The following is a 21,993-nucleotide window of genomic DNA, read 5'->3' on the forward strand; positions in this document are numbered from 1 at the left end:
GAGACTGTCTAAACTCAGCTTCATTTTGAAAACCACAATATATTAATAGCAAAAGTTCTTTTTATCTTCTATCCCAGGCAGTTGTTATGGGGGAATTTTGTACTTTCTCACAATATGGTGAAAGGGCTTAGAAAAATTGGGAATATGTGTCACGCTTCTCCCCATAAGTCTTGTCCATCCCTTCCTCTAAATTCAAAGTTCTTCAGTGGAACTTCTGAATTTGTTTCCCATGCTCTCATGTTTTCCAATGCCTTACCCACACGTAAAATGATTAACTCTTATCTTTATTTTATTTTATTTTATTTATTTATTTTGAGATAGAGTCTCACTACATCACCCAGGCTGTAGTGCAGTGGCACGAGCTCAGCTCACTGCAACCTCCGCCTCCTGACTTCAAGCAGTTCTCGTGCCTTAGCCTCCTGAGTAGCTGGGATTACAGACACGTGCCACCATGCCTGGCTAATTTTCGTATCTTTAGTAGAGCTGGGGTTTTGCCATGTTGGCCTCAAACTCCTGGCCTCATGTGATCCACCCACTTCGGCCTCCCAAAGTGCTGGGATTACAGGTGTGTGCCGCCGCACCTGGCCAATTTAACAGCAGTTTAAATTCAGGTATGATTTCCATACAGATTCTGCATTTCCAGTTTCCCTGCCCAAAATTGAGGCAATTTCCCTGTCTCAAAATCTTACTTCTGTCATATTATTATGTCTATTCCAGAATATGTTTAAATAAAATGATCATATAAAGTCTTCTGTGTATATTATATCTGACGTATATACCTTCTTATATCTAGCTTCTTTGTTCGATGTGTTTTGGAGATTCATCCATGTTACTGCATCTGTCAGCAACTTGTTACTTTTCATTGCTGAGTAGTATTCTGTTGTGTGATAATTGTGTAGTGATTATCCATTTTCCAGTTGATGGACTTAGGTTTCTGGGTTTTTTCCAGGCTTAGACAGTACCCTTTCCTTTTTTTTTTTTTTTAACACAAAATCAGCAGCTAGTATTTGCAAATGGCGTTTGTATTTATCCTTTTTTTTTTTTTTTTTTTTTTTTTTTTTTTTTTTTTTTTTTGAGACAGAGTCTTGCTCTGCTACCGAGGCTGGAGTGCAGTGGCCGGATCTCAGCTCACTGCAAGCTCCGCCTCCTGGGTTTACGCCATTCTTCTGCCTCAGCCTCCCGAGTAGCTGGGACTACAGGCGCCCGCCTCGTCGCCCGGCTAGTTTTTTTGTATTTTTAAGTAGAGACAGAGTTTCACCGTATTAGCCAGGATGGTCTCGATCTCCTGACCTCGTGATCCGCCCGTCTCGGCCTCCCAAAGTGCTGGGATTACAGGCTTGAGCCACCGCGCCCAGCCCGTATTTATTCTTGAAATACATGGTTTTGTGCTGGAGATCTGGAGTACGGAAACTTAGGCACTATAGTCTACCCCAAATACATGGGGTGCCTTTCTACATTCAGACTCATTCACCACAAGTAGTTCTAAATACCTGTCTTTTGCTCCCTTTCTTCTGCCTTCTAAATTGTTTGATCTCAGAAAATCTGATATTGCTAGGGATGAATATACTTGCCAGTAAGTAACCAGGGTTTGTAGTTGGTGCATCACGGTTCACTTTGTGGTTGATTCCATTAGTGTTCCTAGCTTACCACCCACCACTCATGAGCAACTTCAAAGAAATGGGCTATATAAAGTCTTTGTGATCGTTAGAACTTGAATAGCAATTGTTTGGACTTTAAAGGCAATGAGTGCAGAGACGCAGTTGTTCCCTGAAATGTGGCCCACTGGGAGGGCTCCTTCATCAGAGTGAGCTGTCTCCTCAAAAGCTGGAGGAAGCACCTGACCACGCCCCCACCCCGAAAAACCCCATGTACATCATACTATGACACTAAATTGAAATCCTCCTTTACTTTTGATGGGGGCATGGGCTGGGGCTCCACCACCATAAATACAGAAAATTGACCAGAGTTTGGCAATGTGTATTTGTTTGGGGAAAGGGAGAGAAACAGGAAGTTTAGGACTTTTCTTGAAATCAGTTGGTAAGTTGAGTCCTGTTGGAAAGAGTTGATCGTTTTGATTATTCCTGTACGGCTTCTTGGGCCTGAGAGCCAAAAGATGAGGGTAAGGAGAAAAGTGATACTGAACAAATTTATTCCTGGAATTATATTAAGAACCACTATTGGTTTGCTTTCTCTCTGTTCTTCTCCCCAGTTTCCATGTAGCAAATAAAGGGGGCATATAGGTCTCATTTGATTTTATTACTTAAGCTCTTTGCCATCATATCTGGCTTCTTCAAAGGGTTGGGTGTCTCTGGGCTGGATCCACACCTGCACTCCTTATTGATAGAGGTGGATCTATAGGTAATTGATATAAGTAACATGGAATGCTGCAGTGGTTCTGAGGAGGAAATTAAAGTTTTGTGGTCTTCTCATGGAATCATTTCAATCTTGCCTTGTAGGTATACTCCCTTTCTACAAAGTTCTTCCCCACATTTTTCATTGAGGAGGTTCACAACATCCTACCCAAACCCTGGTTCTGGGTATTTTTGTCACTGAAATCATTCATAATGCCTCTCCACTCTCTCCTGTTCTATATTCTGCTGCCAAATGTTCTTGTCCCTGGCAAATCTTTGTTTACATTTTGTCTTGCTTAGAGATGAGAACTACTAGCTTCTTGCCAACTTTCTTGTCTTCTTCCTCTACCTCTCCCTGTGTCTCTGCCCCATCCCACTCTCCTGCACCCTGCCTAAATCTGTTTCAAGGGCCTGTGTCCAAAATGCTCCATTTTCTAAAGTATTTGTTCCTTCCTGGGGTTTATCTTAGAGGTAATATTTTGTTTTATTACAATATACTATATCTGTAGTTTTTTGCATTGAGCTGCATTTTCTGCAGCTATGGTATGTTATAGCCTTCTCATCTGCTGTGCAATATTGAAGCAACTGAAAAGACAAAAGACCTGATCAGTTTTTTGATAGTTCAGGAACTGTCATATGCAAATACCAATTGTTAGGCTAAGGAGGCCTCAGGTGTATGAATCTTTGAACAAAATTAAATTCTATTTCCTACTCTCCATAACTTTAAACGTGATGCAAAAACATCATATGTTTAAGTGTTTCTTTGTCTAGCCTCTTTCTTCAAGCAGATGTTGTCTTTTAATTGAACTTATTTTTAATGTTTTCATATGGATAAATTTCTCCAACAGTAGTTTGCCAAAGATAGGATAGTTTCTCTTGTGATGTATACAAATGTTGAGTTTTTAAAGGCTTGGTTTTCCCCTTTATGCTTTCAACCTTAGTCAGGCTAGGAAAGGTAGATTCAGGATTGATTTCAGCTGTTCTTTTCCTGTGGTATATGAGTCTAAAGGCTCATCTCTACCCCATAAGCCTGGGAAGTAAAGGCTGCAGTGAGCCGTGATTGTACCACTGCACTCCAACCTGGGTGGCAGCAAGACCCTGTCTCAAAAAAAAAACGAGCAAATAAATAAATAGACAAAGACCTAGAATTTTATACAGTACCTCTTCCTCTGTTCTCTTAATATTGGTATTGTGAATTTCTGTGTAACTCACTCTTTTCTCCCCTAACAGGGTTGTTGGTACAGAGGAACGTATTCCTATTCCCCTCATGGATTACATCCTTAATGTGGTAAGATTCAACACAGGGCAAACTGGCTAAAGGTGTTTGTATGCTTTTCTGGAAAATGTGTGGCGTTATCAGAGTCCAGTAATTACCGTATTCATTTTAATTGGAATCCAATTAAGAGGAGAAAGATGTGCCACCCTTTTGTTTTTGTTCTAGACTGGTTTGCCAGAAATTAGCCAACACGACCCCCATTATTTTTTATTCCGGATTTTTTTGTTCACTGTTACCATGCTTCATTAGAATCCAGACAGGATTCTGTAACAGGTTTTGTTTTGCCAGTCTGGTACGGGCTGATCATCCCAAATCCAAAATGCTCCAAAATTTGAACCTTTTTGAGTACCAGCATAACACTGAAAGGAAATGCTCACTGGAGCATTTTCAGCATGAACCGTATAATGCAAATATTCAAAAATTAAAAATCTGAAACATTCATGGTGCCCAAGCATTTCGAATATGAGATATACAACCTGTAACATGTTTTCTAAACGTGTCCAACATATATTTCCCCCTTTTTCCCCATTACTTCTGGAGTATCTCACCAAAAAAGTGAAGAGTTTGAATTTTCCCAGAATTGTTTACCAATAAGGGAGAAACCTCTTAGCATTTGTTTTAGCCTATTAATCACTTCCAAGACTTCCAGAGATAGTTTCTCTTGTGCCTGTGTGTTTATTGCCCACATTTTACTTTTTTACTCTTAAAAAAATTCTGTTTGAAACAGACTCTTCCAGAGTTCAGCGTTTCATTTGCATTATAAGCACATTTGGGGGAAATTTTCCATGATGTTTGCCTGCAGGAGAAAGGCAGGCAAGGAGCACTAAATAGCAAATTAAGAGATTTGACATGATTGTACCACTAATTCATAATGTGGCCTGAGCAAGTCACTTAACTTCTCTGTTATCTCAAATTATCTGACTCTTGGTGTGCTTGAAAATGTAGATGGGCAGAAATCGTAGATATTGCTTACTTCCTGGATGTTTTAGAGTCCATATCATAAATCTGGTTTATCTGAGGTTTTGATACTTTAGAAAACACTGATATCATGACTAGAAGGCTACCCCATCCTTATTCCAGGCTGGCCTTTTAGTTCCACCTGTCAGGCTCTAACTTCTTTAAAAAATTTTTATTACCTAGATGAAATTTGTGGAATCTATTCTGAGCAACAATACAACAGATGACCACTGCCAGGAATTTGTGAATCAGAAAGGACTCTTGCCTTTGGTTACCATTTTGGGTCTTCCCAATCTGCCCATTGACTTTCCCACATCTGCTGCCTGTCAGGCTGTTGCAGGTGTCTGCAAATCCATATTGGTAAGAAGCATCTGGCCAAATGTTTTCATTTCTTTTTGGAAATCAATTTTGCGATACTTCTGTATATATGTTTTTACTGTGGTCTCCCTTCAACTAAAAAATAATGAATAAATTTGTGTTATGTTGTATAAGTGAATTTTGTGGCTAATATATAGTGTGCCATGTTATTTCTCATTGAAAAGTCAAAGTATTTTTTCTTTGTTCATCAGTTTGGTATGTAGTTCTACATCATTAGAGTTTATTGGAGGGAAAAGTGTATCTCCGAGAAAGCTTTTCTAGTTGGGTTTTATTAGTATGTCACCCTTCTTTATTATAGGTGCTTTTTAAACACATGTTATGTTTATGGTTATGTTTAACCATATGTTTTCCTTCCCTTTCAAGCTTGATAGTTGTGTACTAAGCATAATTGACATGTAGTTCATTGTCGATATTTAATTCCCCCCTTTTCAAGCCCGATAGTCATGTATTGTAAGCATAGTTAACATGGTAGTTCATTGCTCATGTTTTGCCAAAAATGAAGCTTCTTTATTTTTTCATAGTGGTAAACTACACATAACATGAAATGTACCGTCTTAACCACTTTGCAGTGTAGAGTTCAGTAGTGTTATGTGTATTCATATTGATGTGCAGCCAATCTCCAGAACTCTTTTCATCTTGCAAAAATGAAATTTTGCCCTTGAACTTCTCATCCTCCCTTCTCCCCAGCCCCTGGCAACTACCATTCTACTTTTTGTCTCTAAATTTGACTACTCTAGGTACCTTATATCAGTGGAATCAGAAAATATTTTGCGTGTGCGACTGACTTTTTTCACTTAGCATAATGCCCTCAAGGTTCAACCATTATGTAGCATGTGTCATAATTTCCTTCCCTTGTGAGGCCTAATAATATTCCATTGTGTGTTTATACCACATTTTGTTTATCCATTCATCTGTTGATTTGACACTTGGGTTGCTTTCACCTTTTGGCTGTTGTGAATAATAATGATGCTATGAACATGGATGTATATATAACTCTTTGAGACTCTACTTTTAATTCTAATTTTCCCACATACTAACCAATACTTATTTTCTGTTTTTTTGATAATAGCCATTCTGGTGGGTAGGAAGTGTATCTCATTTTGTTTTTCACTGGCATTTCCCTAATGCTTAGTGATAACGAACATATTTTCATGTGCTTGTTGTCCATGTATATATCTTCTTTGGAGAAATGTCTATTCAAATTCATTGTTCTTTTTTAATCATGTTATTTGTTTTATTGTTGAGTTGTAAGAGTTGTGTATTCTTATACACATATTAATACCTGATATTAATCTCTTCTCAAGTATATGATTTGCATATATTTTTCCTGTTCTGTGAGTTGCCTTTTCGTGGTTGTCTTTTGATGCACAAACATTTTTAATCTTGATAAAGTCCAGCTTCTCTTTTTTTGTTTTTGTTGCCTGTGTAAACACCTGTGTTTTTAGTGTCACATCCACTGAAACCATTGCCAAATCCAGTGTTTTGCAGCTTTCCCACTATGGCTTCTTCTAAGAGTTTTATAACTTAGCTCTTATATTCAGGTCTTTGATCCATTTTGATTAGATTTTTTATATGGTAAAAGTCTGTCCTTTCCTATTGCATGGTCTTGGTACCTTCGTCAAAAATCATTTGACCATATATATGTGAAGATTTAATTCTGGGCTCTCTATTCTATTCCATTGGTCTTTATGTCTGTCTTTATGCCAGTATCACAGTTTTGATTACTGTAACTTTGTAATAGAAATCAAAAAGAGTGAGACCTCCAAAAATTTTCCCCCAACTTGTTTTGGCTATTTGGGGTCCCTTAAGATTTCATATAAATTTTAGAAGGGATTTTTCTATTTCTGCAAAACCAAAACAAAAAACAGCATTGGAATTTTGATAGTGATTGCATTAAATCTATGAAACTCCTTTATTAGCTGGGCTGCAGAGTGTAAGTAATTCCTGCTGAATGAGAAATCCATTTGCTTACAGACTTGGAAAGATCCATAATTGTGACGTGACTTCATTTAGCTTATTTTGTTTACTCTTTGAAATACTGAATTAAATGCTGTTCAGCAGAGAGAGAGGAAAATATCTTTATCCTACCTATAAGATACTGTGGAAGGATAGATAGATTTATTTAAAACCATAGGAAAGCACATGATTTCTCCTATCTTTGCATGGCAAGTGATGGTGTTTTGCTGTCAGATTTTTCCTCCAGACTTGAGAGGAAATCACAAGGGACGTATGATCCTTGGGTTGTCTGATAAAAACAATTGCCTACCTGATTCCTATCTCAGAATAATCTCTCTTGTTTTAAGAAGAAAAAACAGTGTAATAGTGATTCTCTTCCATGCTTTGGAACTTTGCCTAACATCGTTTCCTATCAAGCAAAATTTGGAATTAATCCTATAGCGTAGAGTCCTTGCTGTAACAGTATTCAGTTAAAAGCTTATTCATCATAAGCTTTTAAGTGTTGTTGGCTCACCAAGTTTGAAAGTAGTATGTTGCTCAAGAAAGAGATGTTAAGTATATTGTACCTGACTTCATATTTGGGTTTCACCATTTACCAGGTGAGAGACCATGGCCATATCTAAAATCTGGGAGACTTCCATTTAATTGTCCACTTCCGTTGTGACTATTAAAAGACATGAAGAATTTGAAGTTCATTGTATATTAACACTTTAATTATTCTTCCTGTTTCAGACACTGTCACATGAACCCAAAGTCCTTCAAGAAGGTCTCCTTCAGTTGGACTCCATCCTCTCCTCCCTGGAGCCCTTACACCGCCCCATTGAATCCCCTGGGGGCTCAGTGTTGTTGCGAGAACTGGCTTGCGCAGGCAATGTTGCTGATGCTACCCTCTCAGCCCAGGCCACACCTCTGCTGCATGCACTCACTGCTGCCCATGCCTACATCATGATGTTTGTTCATACTTGCAGAGTTGGACAGGTAAAAATAATCTTAGGGTTGAACATATTAGTTTAAAGGCAGTGAAATATTTAGGGCATACACTTAGCAGGGTTACTGTGCTTGAAAGGAGGTCTGCCTGAGGTAGCGGCTGAAAGAACAGTTTAATTTAGGATGAGATTTTTTTTCACTGTCAAAAAATTGAGTGACTGTATAATTTATTATGTGAAGTGGACTGTCTTGAGAGCAAAACAGGTTATTATAGACAAACATCAATTGGGTATTCATCTGGCCTTAGTAATTTCTAATCTTCCCACGAGTCCTAAAAGGTCTGATAATTGGATGGCATAGGTAGGACATTTTACCAAAGAACTTTTAAATCAATAGTAATTAACAAATTACTAAAAATTTTCTACATATCAAACGTTTTGCCTGCAATCCATAATCCATAGGTCCAGAAAGAAGGCATTTGTGTATGTCCTCACAGTTTTACTACATTTATTCCTCAGATAATTTATTCTAAAGATTAATGGTATCGACATTAAACAAAACAGGGTTCAACAGTCCTGTTTTATGCTATTGAGCAGGAGTGTGTTCTCTGTTACTTGTGAATCAATCAAATCTGAAGTAAAAAAAAAAAAAAAAAGCACAATTATAAACAATTTAGAAAATTAAATTACTTAAATTTTAGGGATTGATTTTTATGACTTTATTAAATGAAATGAAAAGGAAAATTTAAGGAATTAAATAAATCTAGGTATTTACTGAAGTAAAGAATTGGATGGAAATAACAATACCCCCAACAAATAATTTAGAAAGTAGTTAATGAACCTGTAAAACCGTTTCTTTGATTCAGAAAAAAAGAGTAGCCTCTGATAACCTTTCTTTCACTTCATAAAAAACAATGATAAAGGATGTTGTGGAAATAATTTGTAAATGTTGTAACAGGATACCTTGTGGAACTGTCGTCTTGAATGTGGACATTTTGATGAGGTGGATAACTCTGAGAATAGCAATGAAGACAAATCCCTTATTCTTATAAAACTATTGAAGGTCTTTTTTTTTTTTTTTTTTTTTTTAAGTATAATTGTTAGAAAACATCCCAAAGGTAAAATTCTTGTTATGATTGCAGAGTGAAATTCGTTCCATCTCTGTAAACCAGTGGGGCTCTCAATTGGGTCTGAGTGTTTTGAGCAAGCTGAGCCAGTTATACTGTTCCTTGGTGTGGGAAAGCACTGTCCTCCTCTCTCTGTGTACCCCAAACAGGTAAGAGAATGGCTCTCTCTCTCTCATTACTTTGTTATTTAAGTTTGGTAAGCCTGGAGGATTGCTTTGATTGGGGATAGGAGGGTATGGAAGAGAGTTCAGAGGCTTCCTTGTCCTTCCCTCTTCCCAGCCTAGGAACTTGTTGACAAATTGTAGCATTTTGTGCATCTTTGATTTGATATACCAAGTATGCTTTGTTGGCGTGGTAGATGTTTAAAATGTGTTCCCATTATTAGCCAAATATAAAAAACTGAATTGAGGCCGGACGTGGTGGCTCTCGCCTGTAATCCCAGCACTTTGGGAGGCTAAGGTAGGCGAATCACGAGGTCAGGTGTTCAAGACCAGCCTGGCCAACATGGTGAAACCCCGTCTGTACTAAAAATACAAAAAATTAGCTGGGCGTAATGGCGGGCACCTGTAATCCCAGCTAGTTGGGAGGCTGAGGCAGGAGAATCGCTTGAACCCGGGAGGTGGAGGTTGCAGTGAGCCCAAGATCCTGCCACTGCACTCCAGCCCAGGCGAAAGAGTGAGACTGGGTCTCAAAAAAAAAAAAAAAAAAAAAAAAAGTTGGAAAGCTTGTGGGGTGCTACCTCAGGAATTATAGATGCTTTATTACATTCAGTTTGACCTACCTGCTATAGGAGGGATAGTGTCAGCCAAGCAAATTGAGACCATTTATAATATAAGAGGTGAACTATCAGTATATATATATATAATTTTTTTGCTCAGTATTTCTCTTGTTGCAGCCTACCATCTGGATGTGAATTTGGCCAGGCAGATATGCAGAAACTGGTTCCAAAGGATGAGAAGGCAGGTACGACCCAGGGCGGAAAAAGATCAGGTAACTCTAAGAAACTAAAATGTTAGTCTTATTCTGAGTTTTGTTCCTATGTCTTTATAGGTTTATTATGAAAGTTTTTAGTTCTATCATCCATAGTCTAGTTTTCATCCTCTCACTAATTTTTAGTCATTTCCTGCATAAAGATGTATACATAATGGTAAAAGTTAGAAAATGTAGTTGAAAGAATTACCCATATTTCTGCCACCCAAAAAAAAACATTTTGAAAGTGTCTGCCCATCTTTTTTCTGAGTGTATTTGTCAGTGTCTTAGATAAAAACATTTCGTAGATCTCTTTCTTCACTTACTGTTAAGTACCATATAAAGGTACACGAATTAACTATTATTCCCTGTTAAGTTTCTAATATGCTGTTTTTTTAAAAATGAACATTTTTGTGTTTACTTTTCTGCAAATGTAAGATTGATTCCTACAAATTACTGTATCAGAGGGTATTAACAAATAATTTTTAATGTGGCTACTAGAAAATTTAAATTATATATGTGTTTCACGTTATATTTCTATCGACAGTGCTGCTTTATAAAGAAGATTGCTTTTATGTTATATCACAATAAAATTCCAAATTTTGGCGAGGCTCAGTGCCTCACGCCTGTAATCCCAGCACTGTGGGAGGCCGAGGTGGGCAGATCACCTGAGGTCGGGAGTTCAGACCAGCCTGACCAACATGTAGAAACTCCGTCTCTACTGAAAATACAAAAAATTAGCCGGGTGTGGTGGCACATACCTGTAATTCCAGCTACTTGGGAGGCTGAGGCAGGATGATCGCTTGAACCTGGGAGGCGGAGGTTGCGGTGAGCCAAAATCGCGCCATTGCACTCCAGCCTGGCCAACAAGAGCGAAACACCATCTCAGAAAAAAATAAAAATTCCAAATTTCAGTAAGTAGAAATCATACACAATTTTCTGACTCTAATGCTACAAACATAAAATGAATACAAGCAACTTTTCCAGAATGTTTTTTCTCCTGTGTTCAGTATCAACGAGGAAATTTAAAAAGGATAAACTATTAAGAAAGCAGTGAAGGTAATTCTGTGTATAAAAATGCATCAGACCAGGCACAGTGGCTCACACCTCTAATCCCAGCACTTCGGGAGGCTGAGGCAGGTGAATCACTTGAGCCCAGGAGTTTGAGATCAGCCTGGGCAACATGACGAAACCCCATCTCTGCAAAAAAAATTACAAAAATTAGCTGGCCATGGTGGTACATGCCTGTAGTCCCAGCTTCTGGGGAGGCTGAGGTGGGAGGATTGCTTGAGCCCAGGAAGTTGAAGCTATGGTGAGCCATGACTCAACTCAAGCCTAGATGAGAGCAAGACCCTGTCTAAAAAAAAAAAGTCTCAGATATGCTTAAAACTTGTACAGAAATTATTAGAAGGGGAAATTTCTAAGGAACTAATAAAGCTGACATAGGCTTAGAACCAACAAACATATGACAGCTGGTTATTGTGAGGGATGGGATAACATTAATAAAGTATAAAGAAACCTGACAAAATGAGAATCTCAAATTTAATGAAAATATACCATATTTAACTCAGGGAAAGAATAAATTTACTAAGAACTGAGAATGAAATTAGATTCACTGTCAAAGAATTGCCTCTCTAACAGATATATTTTTTCTAGCAATTTATTTAACAAAAATGACTCAACTTCTCCAAAGTTTTTCTGGAATGTTAAGATTAAAACTTGGTGAGTTGTTTTGTAAGTTTGCATAAAGCTCATTCTTAGATCTAAGAGCACACATATACCAAAGAAAAAGACACGTCTCACATTCATATACATAATTCTTAAATGCTAGGGAATAAAATTCTCCAGTGGTAATCTGTGATGTCCAGTTTGAACTTAACAAGCTGTAACATTCTAGTAGGGCATCCACATTGACAGCATTGGGCACTGTGCACACTGTAGTCCATGTGAATGGTACCCCCTGGGTTGAGCTGTGCCTACAACAGTCTTCCAAGGTAGCCCTGGGTTAATATTATTCATATGCTGTCATTTGAAGATGTCAGCATTAGGTACTTAGAACTCCAAACAGAGGAGCATATCAGTACAATACTTGGGTTGTGTTTTTGTTTTTCAAATTTAGGAAGCCATGGAATTGAAAGAGTAACAAAAACCGTAGGTAATCTTTGTTGGTACTTCTCAAGGAACCAGGTAAATGTTGGCTCTACATTGTCCTGTTGCTCCCCTCTTATACATCTGTAGATGGGGAACAGGATGGAACAGCTGGAAGTATGGATGCTTCTACCCAGGGCTTATTAGAAGGCATTGGGCTAGATGGTGACACGTTGGCTCCCATGGAGACAGATGAACCTACTGCTTCAGACTCTAAGGGCAAATCTAAAATCACACCAGCAATGGCTGCCAGAATTAAGCAAATCAAGCCTTTGCTATCAGGTGAGTCATTCTCCTTTCTCCTACGTTTTCTGGCTTTCAGTCCCTTAGTCCTGAAACAGATTGAGTTGGAAAGGCTATGTTGTTTCATTTAAGGAAGTTTAAAACTTCTGAGACTCATTTTCAAGTGTCCTTTGTTGAGTGGCTGCTATGTGACAGGCTTTGTAGTAGCTGCTACAGATACAGAGATGACCGAATCCCTTCTTGAGAGCCGTATCTGCTACCCTCCCTTGTTTAATTTCTTCCTCCTACTTACTCTTCGACTATTGCATATTGCTTCTGCTCCTACCATTTCACTGAAATGTCTCAGCAAGGCATCTATAACGTCCTTGTCCTAAGTTCCTTCTCACTTGTCTGCCGCATGGTAGTTGACCCACCATCTCCATCTAGAAATATTCTTCCTTTGGTGTTTGTGTTATTAAGCTGTCTTGATTCCCTGTTAACTCTCTGGCTATTCCACCTAGTCTTCTCCTTTTGTGTTCCTTGAACATACCTGGCAAGAGACATAGTCTGATAGATGTTTTATATTAAAGTCACTTTGGCAGCTTTATTGAGACTATATTGGCAGCATATAAAACTGCATTAATGATTTGCACTGGTCTGTCTTTGCCCTTTTTTTCCCCCTTTAATGTAATACCAATGTTTGGGAACCTATTTGTGTGTTCTTAAATTGTCATCACTTTCTGGCACTTTAATTTAGTGGAAAATGGAGACCTAACTTACAGGAATCTGGGGCCCTTCGTAAAAGCAAACAGAAAATGGCCTTGGTGTTTCCGTTTGTTATCTCAAATTCCCATTGCATTTTACATTTTACTCTTAATTAGTTTAATTCTCCATTTATTTTAATTTGAAAATCTACCAATGTTATCTTCAAAGGAAAATTGACCGTGCAAGAACATGTACATATTTCTCTCTCCTTGCTTTGTCATACTTCTTTGACCTTGGAGCGTTCAGGGGTTTCTGTGTGAACCCGGTCCATGTACTGTTTCTCTTTGGTTACTGGCCTTTTGCCATCCTCTTGTCTTTGGACTACCTTTAAGCCACTTTGCTATCTGTTCACCTGAAAGCAGTGGTGAGAAAGTGTAAACCCAATGATTGGATTCATTAGGTTTTCAAGTCTGGGTATACCCATATCCGTAGCCTATTCCCTAATTAGGATAAGGAAGCTTAATTTGGATGTAATAGGAAGAAGAAAGGAGTGTTTCCTTGTTCCTGTACTGCGTACATTTGAGCTTATTACTAAATTTGAGCAGTATATGTAACCTAGGCTCAAGTAGAGCCTGTTTTTACACAATGAGTTTATATGTGCATGTACATCCTGAGAAGACATAGATTTAACCCTTGAACAACATGGGGTTGAGGAAACTCCTCCACGCAGTCAGAAATCCATGTATAACATTTGACTCCCCAAAAAACTTAACTACTAGTAGCTATCTATTGACCAGAAGCCTTACCAATAACAAATAGTCGATGGACACACATTTTGTATGTTATATATATTATATCCTGTATTCTTAAGTAAGCTAGATAAAGGAAAATGTTAAGAAAATCTTAAGAGAAAAGTATATTTACTATTCATTAAGTGGATCATCATAAAGGTCTTCATCTGGGTGGTCTTCACATTGAGTAGGCTGAGGAGGAAGAAGGAAGTGGGGGATGTTGGTCTTGCTGTCTCTGAGGTAGTAGAGGCAGAACAGGTAAAGGAGGTGGAAGGAAAGGCAGGCATGCTTGGTGTAACTTTGTGGAAATACACAGTACTTTCTTTCTGACTTGGTTGCTTTTTCATTTCTCTAAAAATGTGTGTGTACAATACCAATATTTCTTCCACCATTTGTTTTAGTTTCAGTGCCCATATCATAGTAAGGTTCACATCATAAAAAAAGTCAAAAGTATTCTTTAGTAATCAGAACCCTCTGCCAGATTGTCTTATGTCACTTTGATTCCTGGCACTGCTTCTCTATGTCTTCTTCCTCATCATTTGGTATCTATTCAGAAGCACTCATCTCTATCAAGATGTCTTCTGTTACTTGCTCTGGTGTGGTGTCTGTTAGCTCTTGAATTTCACTAAGATCCATATCCTGAAATTCTTCACCCATCACCTTTTATGCCATATCCACAAACTCGTGATTTCCTTGATTGGCGCTGTCATAAATCCTGTTAAGTTCTGCACAACATCAGGACAGTTTTCTCCAACAGGAATTTATTTCAGGCTTGATGGCTTTTTCTATAACAATGATGGCATCTTCAGTGGTGTAATCCTTCCAGACTTTCGTGCTGTTCCCTCTGTCAGGCTTCTCTTCCACAGCATTAATAATCCTTTCCTTAGAGTACTGTGTGTAATAGCCTTAAAGCCCCTTATGACTCTCTGATCTAGAGGCTGAATTAGAGATGTGGTTTTAGGGGGCAAGTAGACCACTTCAATGCCTTTTGTGTTGAATTCGTAGGGCTCTGGGTCACCAGAGGCATTGTCTAATGTCAAAAGAACTTTAAAAGGCATTCCTTTACTAGCAAGATACTTCTGACTTCAGAGACAAAACATCAATGGAACCAATCCAGAAAAGGGGTCTTGTTGCTCAGGCCTTCTTGTACAACCAAAAGACCAGCAGCTGGTAGTTTATCTTTCTCCTTCAAGGCTCGGAAGTTAGGAGCTATATAGGTAAGGGCAGTCCTGATTATAAACCCAATAGCATTTGCACAAAATAGAGGAGTGAGTCTGTCCCTTCCTGCCTTAAATCCCTCTGCTCACTTCTATTTCTTACTAATAAATGTCCTTTGTGGCCTTTTCTTTTTCTTCAAAATAGGGCACTTTTGTCTGTATGAAAAACCCTTTCAGGCAGATACCCTTTCTCAGTGATGTTCTTAGTGGTGTCTGGGAACTAATCTGTTGCCTGTTGTCAGAAGCTGCTGCTTCTGTTATCTTGACATTCTTTAAGCCAAACCTCTTTCTAAAAATTATCAAATTATCCTTTGCTGGCTTTACATTCTCCAGCTTTAGATCCTTTACTTTCCTTTTGCTTTAAGTTTTCATATAGTGAGTTCATTCTTTTCTTGAATTGCAGTAGAATCTATAGGTTTGTCTTTATTATGGCAATCCTGTACCCACATAAACGTGCATTTTCAATATGAAATAACAAGATTTCACAAAAGTGCAAGCTTTTCAAGCCTGCTGGTGTAGCTGCAGCATCAGCTTCACTAATTTCCTTTTCTTTGTTTAACAGTGGTCTTTACACTGAATTCATTTTTCCTGAAGTGATGGGCAGTCTATAATCCACATCAAGCAATTCATCTTTTTCTTGAAGTGTCATGATTTTTCCCTACTTCTTGGGAGCACTTCCAACATCACTAGCGACACTTCATATGGGTCATAGAGTGACCCAGGTTTATTCCAGGTTTACGGTATTGCGGTAAACATGAAAAATAATGTGAGAACCGTGAGAGATCACTACACAATTTACTGGAGAGATGAACTGTTCATGTAGAAGTGCTTAGCCTCACACAGTGTTTTAAGCATATTGTGGTAACACTTGAGCTCACCACAGTATCATGGTTACAGTGTCGTGGCTACAAAATTATTACAGAGTATAATATGTACTAAATTTTATCCAGTTGTTCAATTCTGCTTATTTACTGCAAATGGCACCGTATATCATAAGTGTATGTGTGTGTGATAAATATTAGATTTTTATAATTTGTGTATATTTTGTGGTAGTAAATGATAAAATAGACTAGTATCTACATATATTTTATACATTTGTGACATACATAACTGTTAATTTTTCAATGTTTTGAGGCTACATGTTTCATCTGGGAGTTTTTTCAAATCGTCACAAATCTCCAAAATTTTCAATATTTGTTGAAAAAAAGTTCACACATAAGTAGACATCTGCAGTTCAAAACCTGTGTTGATCAAGTGTCAGCTATACTTTGATTCAGACCTAGCCTTTCTTGTCTCTGGATCATGGTGAAATAACGTTTATTTTTAAAATGCTATGGCAACATTTTCATTTATGATTTTAAAAGTATATTTCATTGTAGAAATATAAAAACACATAAAATATTTAAAGAGAAGCTGGAAAGCACTCAGTTTTTTATTTGTTTTTTTTTACATATGCTTGTATTTGTGTGCTGCCTTTTCTTTGTTCAATTATATATTGAAAAGCATCCTATGAAATTGAAAAATTGAGATGTCCATAATCTGCCTAATACTTTAAGAAGCTACTTGTAACAATTTTCATGCTTTTCCTAGTTTTTTTTTTTTTTTTTTTGAGACGGAGTCTTGCTCTGTCGCCCGGGCTGGAGTGCAGTGGCCGGATCTTGGCTCACTGCAAGCTCCGCCTCCCGGGTTAACGCCATTCTCCTGCCTCAGCCTCCCCAGTAGCTGGGACTACAGGCGCCCGCTACCTCGCCCGGCTAGTTTTTTTTGTATTTTTTAGTAGAGACGGGGTTTCACCGTGTTAGCCAGGATGGTCTCGATCTCCTGACCTCGTGATCCGCCCGTCTCAGCCCCCCAAAGTGCTGGGATTACAGGCTTGAGCCACCGCGCCCGGCCTAGTTTTTTTTTTTTTCCCCCCTCTGGGACTACATATTTTTTGTTGTGATCAGACTATGTATATTGTCAGTGATCTTCTCTTATCTAAGTGGTTAATCGTTTTTGGCATTTTTTGTAGGCATTTTCAGTGACTTCATCATCCACTAGATATCATTTAACTTAAATAGTGCATGTTGCTGTGTTGCTTCTACAAAGGTGGTTTCAATTTATGTTCCTGTAACAGTATGAGTGCTTATTTGTCTTTTACATTTGATATCTATTGAGTGGCACATATCTGTCTCCTACCGTCAAAAGTGGCATTTGTTCCTTGTGGGATTTCCTTTTTGGATCATTGAATGTAGAACAAACCCAAGCATTAACTAGGGGTTGTAGGAGGAAGTGGTGAGTCATAAAAATATGTTAACGGTAATATGTCCGTTGTAATTAAACCATTCTGAGAATACTGTACAGTCTTATTCTGACTTCTGGTTCCAGCTTCCTCCAGATTAGGCCGAGCACTTGCTGAGCTATTCGGACTTCTTGTTAAACTTTGTGTGGGATCTCCTGTCCGCCAGAGAAGGAGCCATCATGCTGCCAGCACCACTACAGCACCGACACCTGCCGCTCGATCAACAGCCTCAGCTCTCACTAAGCTCTTGACTAAGGGGTTATCTTGGCAGCCCCCACCATATACACCTACTCCCCGATTCAGGTGAAGTTCAGCTTGAGATTGAGGGACTAGAAAGTTACAATAAAAAAAAAAACATGTAATTTGTTCCTATACTACTTAAAATGGAGAGTGAGCCACTGAATTTGAGAACTTGGAGGTCCCTTGTTTACCGTAGAAAACGCAGTGTAAGTTACTTTTGTTGGTTGTACCAGTATAGAACATGGGTAGTATTTTAGGTATTTACCATCAAACTGTATTTCAATAGTCTTACATAGGTAGTATCCCTTATCCAAAATGCTTGGGGCCAGAAAGTGTTTTGAATTTTGGAATTGTTTGGGTTTTGGAATATTTGCGGAATACTTATCAGTTGAGCATCCCTGATCTGAAATGCTCCCGTGAACATGTCCATTGAGCGTCACGTCAGCAATCAAGAAGTTTTAGATTTTGGAACATTTTGAATTTTCTGATAGGGATACTCATCCTGTATTCTTTAGTAGGTGGGAGGTGTCACTTCAGTGTGTAAATTTTACTCTTGCCTTTTACATGAATTTCCTATTGCTTCTGTGTCTGCTTTACAGAAGGTTAAAGTTTTGCCTTTTTTTTCCACCTTCAGGCTGACATTCTTCATCTGTTCAGTTGGTTTCACATCCCCAATGCTGTTTGATGAGAGGAAGTATCCCTACCACCTCATGCTGCAAAAATTTCTCTGCTCCGGAGGCCACAATGCTCTTTTTGAGTAAGGATCAAGTTGCTTCACAGAGGAGCACTTCTTGGAGTTTGGTCTTTGCTGTGTGCCTTCCCAGCCCACTGTTTTTAAGTACCCCATCTTGTAACAGTGGGATATATAGAAATAGCCATTGGTTGTATCCTTCAGTGTTCTGGGAAGTAGCCATGTTTGTCTCCATTTACCTTGGAGGTTAGGATTTAGCCTGCCCTGGAGTTGTGTTTGTAAGGGTCTCTGGTTTTTCTTGTGTGGCTTCCGGTTCCCAGTATGGGTTTTTAAAATAGGTTTGTCTTTTTCTGTTGTTTCTCTGAATATAATTTTTCTGGTTTTCTTGGTCAGATGATTCCAAGCTGAATTTCATAGGTTTAGGGGTTTTTTTTTGGGACAGAGTCTTGCTCTGTTGCCCAGGCTGGAGTGCAGTGGCACAAACTCAGTTCACTGCAAGCTCCGCCTCCCAGGTTCATGCCCTTCTCCTTTCTCAGCTTCCCGAGTAGCAAGGACTACAGGCGCCCTCCACCATGCCCAGCTATTTTTTCTGTATTTAGTAGAGATGGGGTTTCACCGTGTTAGCCAGAATGGTCTTAATTTCCTGACCTCATGATCCACCTGCCTCAGCCTCCCAAAGTGCTGAGATTATAGGCATGAGCCACCGCGCCCGCTGTTTAGGTTTTTAAGACACTGAAAAGTAAAGGAGGGGAGGTGGAACAAAAGAAAAAAAGTAGTGTAGCTGAAAACTGTTGGACAGATTAGATGTAATAGCTCTAAGAAGATGGGACATGTAGTGCCAATATAGAGATTGGGGGCCTTTTAGATGTAAACCCCCCTTGCCAGGGTAAAATACTAATATTCTATCTGTCTACTTTTCCTTATTTGAATTTAGAACTTTCAACTGGGCTCTGTCCATGGGAGGTAAAGTTCCTGTTTCTGAGGGATTGGAACACTCGGACTTGCCTGATGGCACAGGAGAATTCCTAGATGCCTGGCTTATGCTGGTGGAGAAGATGGTGAATCCCACCACGGTGCTCGAATCTCCACATTCACTGCCTGCCAAATTACCTGGAGGTGTCCAGAACTTTCCCCAATTCAGTGCACTCCGCTTCCTTGTGGTAACTCAGAAAGTGAGTATTCGGTATTCTAAAATCAAAAGAAATTTCTCATGCTAAGTAGTTCCCATTCTGTTTTGTCCTGCTTAATGAAATAACATGCTTATTTAAGAACCATTGGATCCAGCTCCCAGATAGGGCTGCCTTACGTAACGGAGTATAGACCATTTGAGAATTCTCCGTGATAAACATTTGAACTGTAAATTTCAGATTGGTACTTGCGTTAGGCCATTCTTGCATTGCTATAAAGAAATACCTGAGACTGGGTAATTTATAAAGAAAAGATATTTAAGTGGCCTACAGTTTCTGCAAGCTTTAGAAGCATGGTGCTAGCATCTGCTGGGCTTCTAGGGAGTTCTCAAGAAGTTCACAGTCATGGCGGAAAGTTCAGTGGGAGCTTGCGCGTCACGTGGTAGGAGCCAGGAGGTGGAGAGGGTGCTACACACTTTAACTCACTATCATGAAGACAACACTAAACCATGAGGGATCTACCCCCATGACCCAAACACCTCCAGCATTGGGGATTACAATTCAACATGGGATTTAGGCAGAGCAAATATTGCAAACTATATCACTACTTCAGGTTGGGTTTTAAATGCCTCTTCTCTGTGCCTCCTTAGACCCTCTTATGTTGGCCAAGGATTTTGTTGTTGGTACTAGTTGTGGAAGGACTGTTCCATAGGTCTTTAACTTAATTAATCTTAGCTTTGAATTGAGGCAAAATGATTATCACACACTTTTCAAATTACTTATAGGCAGCCTTTACTTGCATCAAAAACCTATGGAACCGGAAACCTCTGAAGGTATATGGTGGACGAATGGCTGAATCCATGCTGGCCATTCTGTGCCACATCCTCCGAGGAGAACCTGTGATTCGAGAGAGACTAAGCAAGGAGAAGGAGGGGTCTCGAGAAGAGGATACAGGGCAAGAGGAAGGTGGCTCCCGCCGAGAACCTCAAGTCAACCAGCAACAACTGCAACAGGTAAGGTGCTGGCCTCACACTCCAAGGTCCAGACTTTGCACCCAGTGGAGTGTGATGCTTATGGATTTTCTAAGCTCACACACCACTAAGTCCCTGATCACATTAACCAGGAGACAGTTTAAATTTGCTCCTTCTCTTAGTATTTATTTTTTTTCTCCTGGGAAAACTTGGAATATAGTCCTGATGCTGTGCACAGGTAATACTCCTCTCAAGCATGTTGATGAGTATTCTCAGTAGCCTCCTGCTGCCTCAGGGGAGGCAAACTGTCCTCAGTTAACTTTCTGGTTACCTGTAAAGAGAATGGATATTGTGAACCAGATTTATTCTCCAACAAGAGCTTTCTGAAACCTGGTCACCTACAAAACTTTTGTTTTCACTTGCAAATAAAATGTATAAGGGGCATTTTAAAAGTTGGGAGGCTAGAAAGAGGGGAGGGGAAAGGCACGTAAAGTCCTGCCACTTCCATCTCAAAGAGCATTTTAACGTTTTCTTCCTGGAGTTTGTATGTATGTGTGTTAGCTTTGTGTCTAGAGTCCTGTCCTGTTCAAATCTGTCTACTATATACACTTGTCCCGTTTTTTAGTACTCTCATTACCAAATTTGGAAAATACAAGACTTTTAAAAGGCATTCATAATTTTATCACGCAAGGTCTCCTTTTTCAGTCAGTTTTGTGCCTAATTTTTACATCATTAACATCAAGCAATATGTATACTTGTATTGCTGTTATCAATAACTTTTTTTTACTAATTGGTCATTATTTTATTGTTGGATGCTAATTTTCTTACAGTTTGATGTTTTAACACTGTGTTGTATAGTTTCCTTATGTACCAATCCTTACATACGTCTCATGATTATTGCCTGGTAGTAGAATAACTAGGTCAGTTTTTCAGGCACTTGGTCTGTTACCAGTTTGTTTTCCAGAAAATTGGGACCAATTTATACTTCTTTGCATGAGTCTCAATCTTAATTATAATAATTCTGTTAATCATAATAACCATGCATCCCCCCTCCTAACTTTTTTAGAGGATGAAATTGAGAATCTTCTTGGCTCCTTACCCAATGTGTAGCTTAGAATGTTATAGAAGTACCAAACAGAAAGGATTGTTCATTTTAGCTAATTGCCCTAGCTCATAAATGCTCTCAGCTCAGGTGAAGTTAGAAAAAGTTATTTCCATCTTGAAAAGGTTCCTTCCTTTAAAAATGTATTTGGATTTCTCTTATTATGTGATTCTGAGCCCTTGCATTCTTTATGTAGCTCATGGACATGGGCTTCACAAGGGAACATGCCATGGAGGCACTGTTGAACACCAGCACCATGGAGCAGGCCACAGAGTACCTTCTAACCCACCCCCCTCCAATCATGGGAGGAGTTGTTCGGGTAAGTTGGCTCAGGAGCAGTGATTTTCCAGGATATTGGTTTGACTGCTGAAGTCCTTTTTCCCCTTATTATTCTGTCATTGGTCTTCCTTTCTATAAACTGCTTCTCATTTTCAGACATGTCCATGCCAGTATTTTCTCTTCATAATAACAGAAGTTTTCTATCCCCTAGCAGTACAAATTACTATACTTTGTTTTCAGAAGAATCCCCAGTCACAAAACAATAGAAGAGGCACACTT

General features: G+C 38.9%; 1 protein-coding gene across 1 annotated transcript in view; it reads left to right on the forward strand.

Annotated features, from left to right (window-relative positions):
- HUWE1 (HECT, UBA and WWE domain containing E3 ubiquitin protein ligase 1) overlaps window positions 1–21,993 on the forward strand; it is a 109,287-nt gene that overhangs the window by 43,359 nt on the left and 43,935 nt on the right. Inside the window, 11 exon segments of the mRNA XM_033201619.1 lie at window positions 3,582–3,639; window positions 4,768–4,944; window positions 7,651–7,896; window positions 8,987–9,120; window positions 9,867–9,961; window positions 12,179–12,370; window positions 17,391–17,607; window positions 18,179–18,301; window positions 19,170–19,407; window positions 20,148–20,375; window positions 21,632–21,754. Coding sequence (XP_033057510.1) covers window positions 3,582–3,639; window positions 4,768–4,944; window positions 7,651–7,896; window positions 8,987–9,120; window positions 9,867–9,961; window positions 12,179–12,370; window positions 17,391–17,607; window positions 18,179–18,301; window positions 19,170–19,407; window positions 20,148–20,375; window positions 21,632–21,754 — 1,831 coding nt within the window.

Source organism: Trachypithecus francoisi, unplaced genomic scaffold (assembly GCF_009764315.1).
Source record: "Trachypithecus francoisi isolate TF-2019V2 unplaced genomic scaffold, Tfra_2.0 Lachesis_group6, whole genome shotgun sequence".
Taxonomy (NCBI): domain Eukaryota; kingdom Metazoa; phylum Chordata; class Mammalia; order Primates; family Cercopithecidae; genus Trachypithecus; species Trachypithecus francoisi.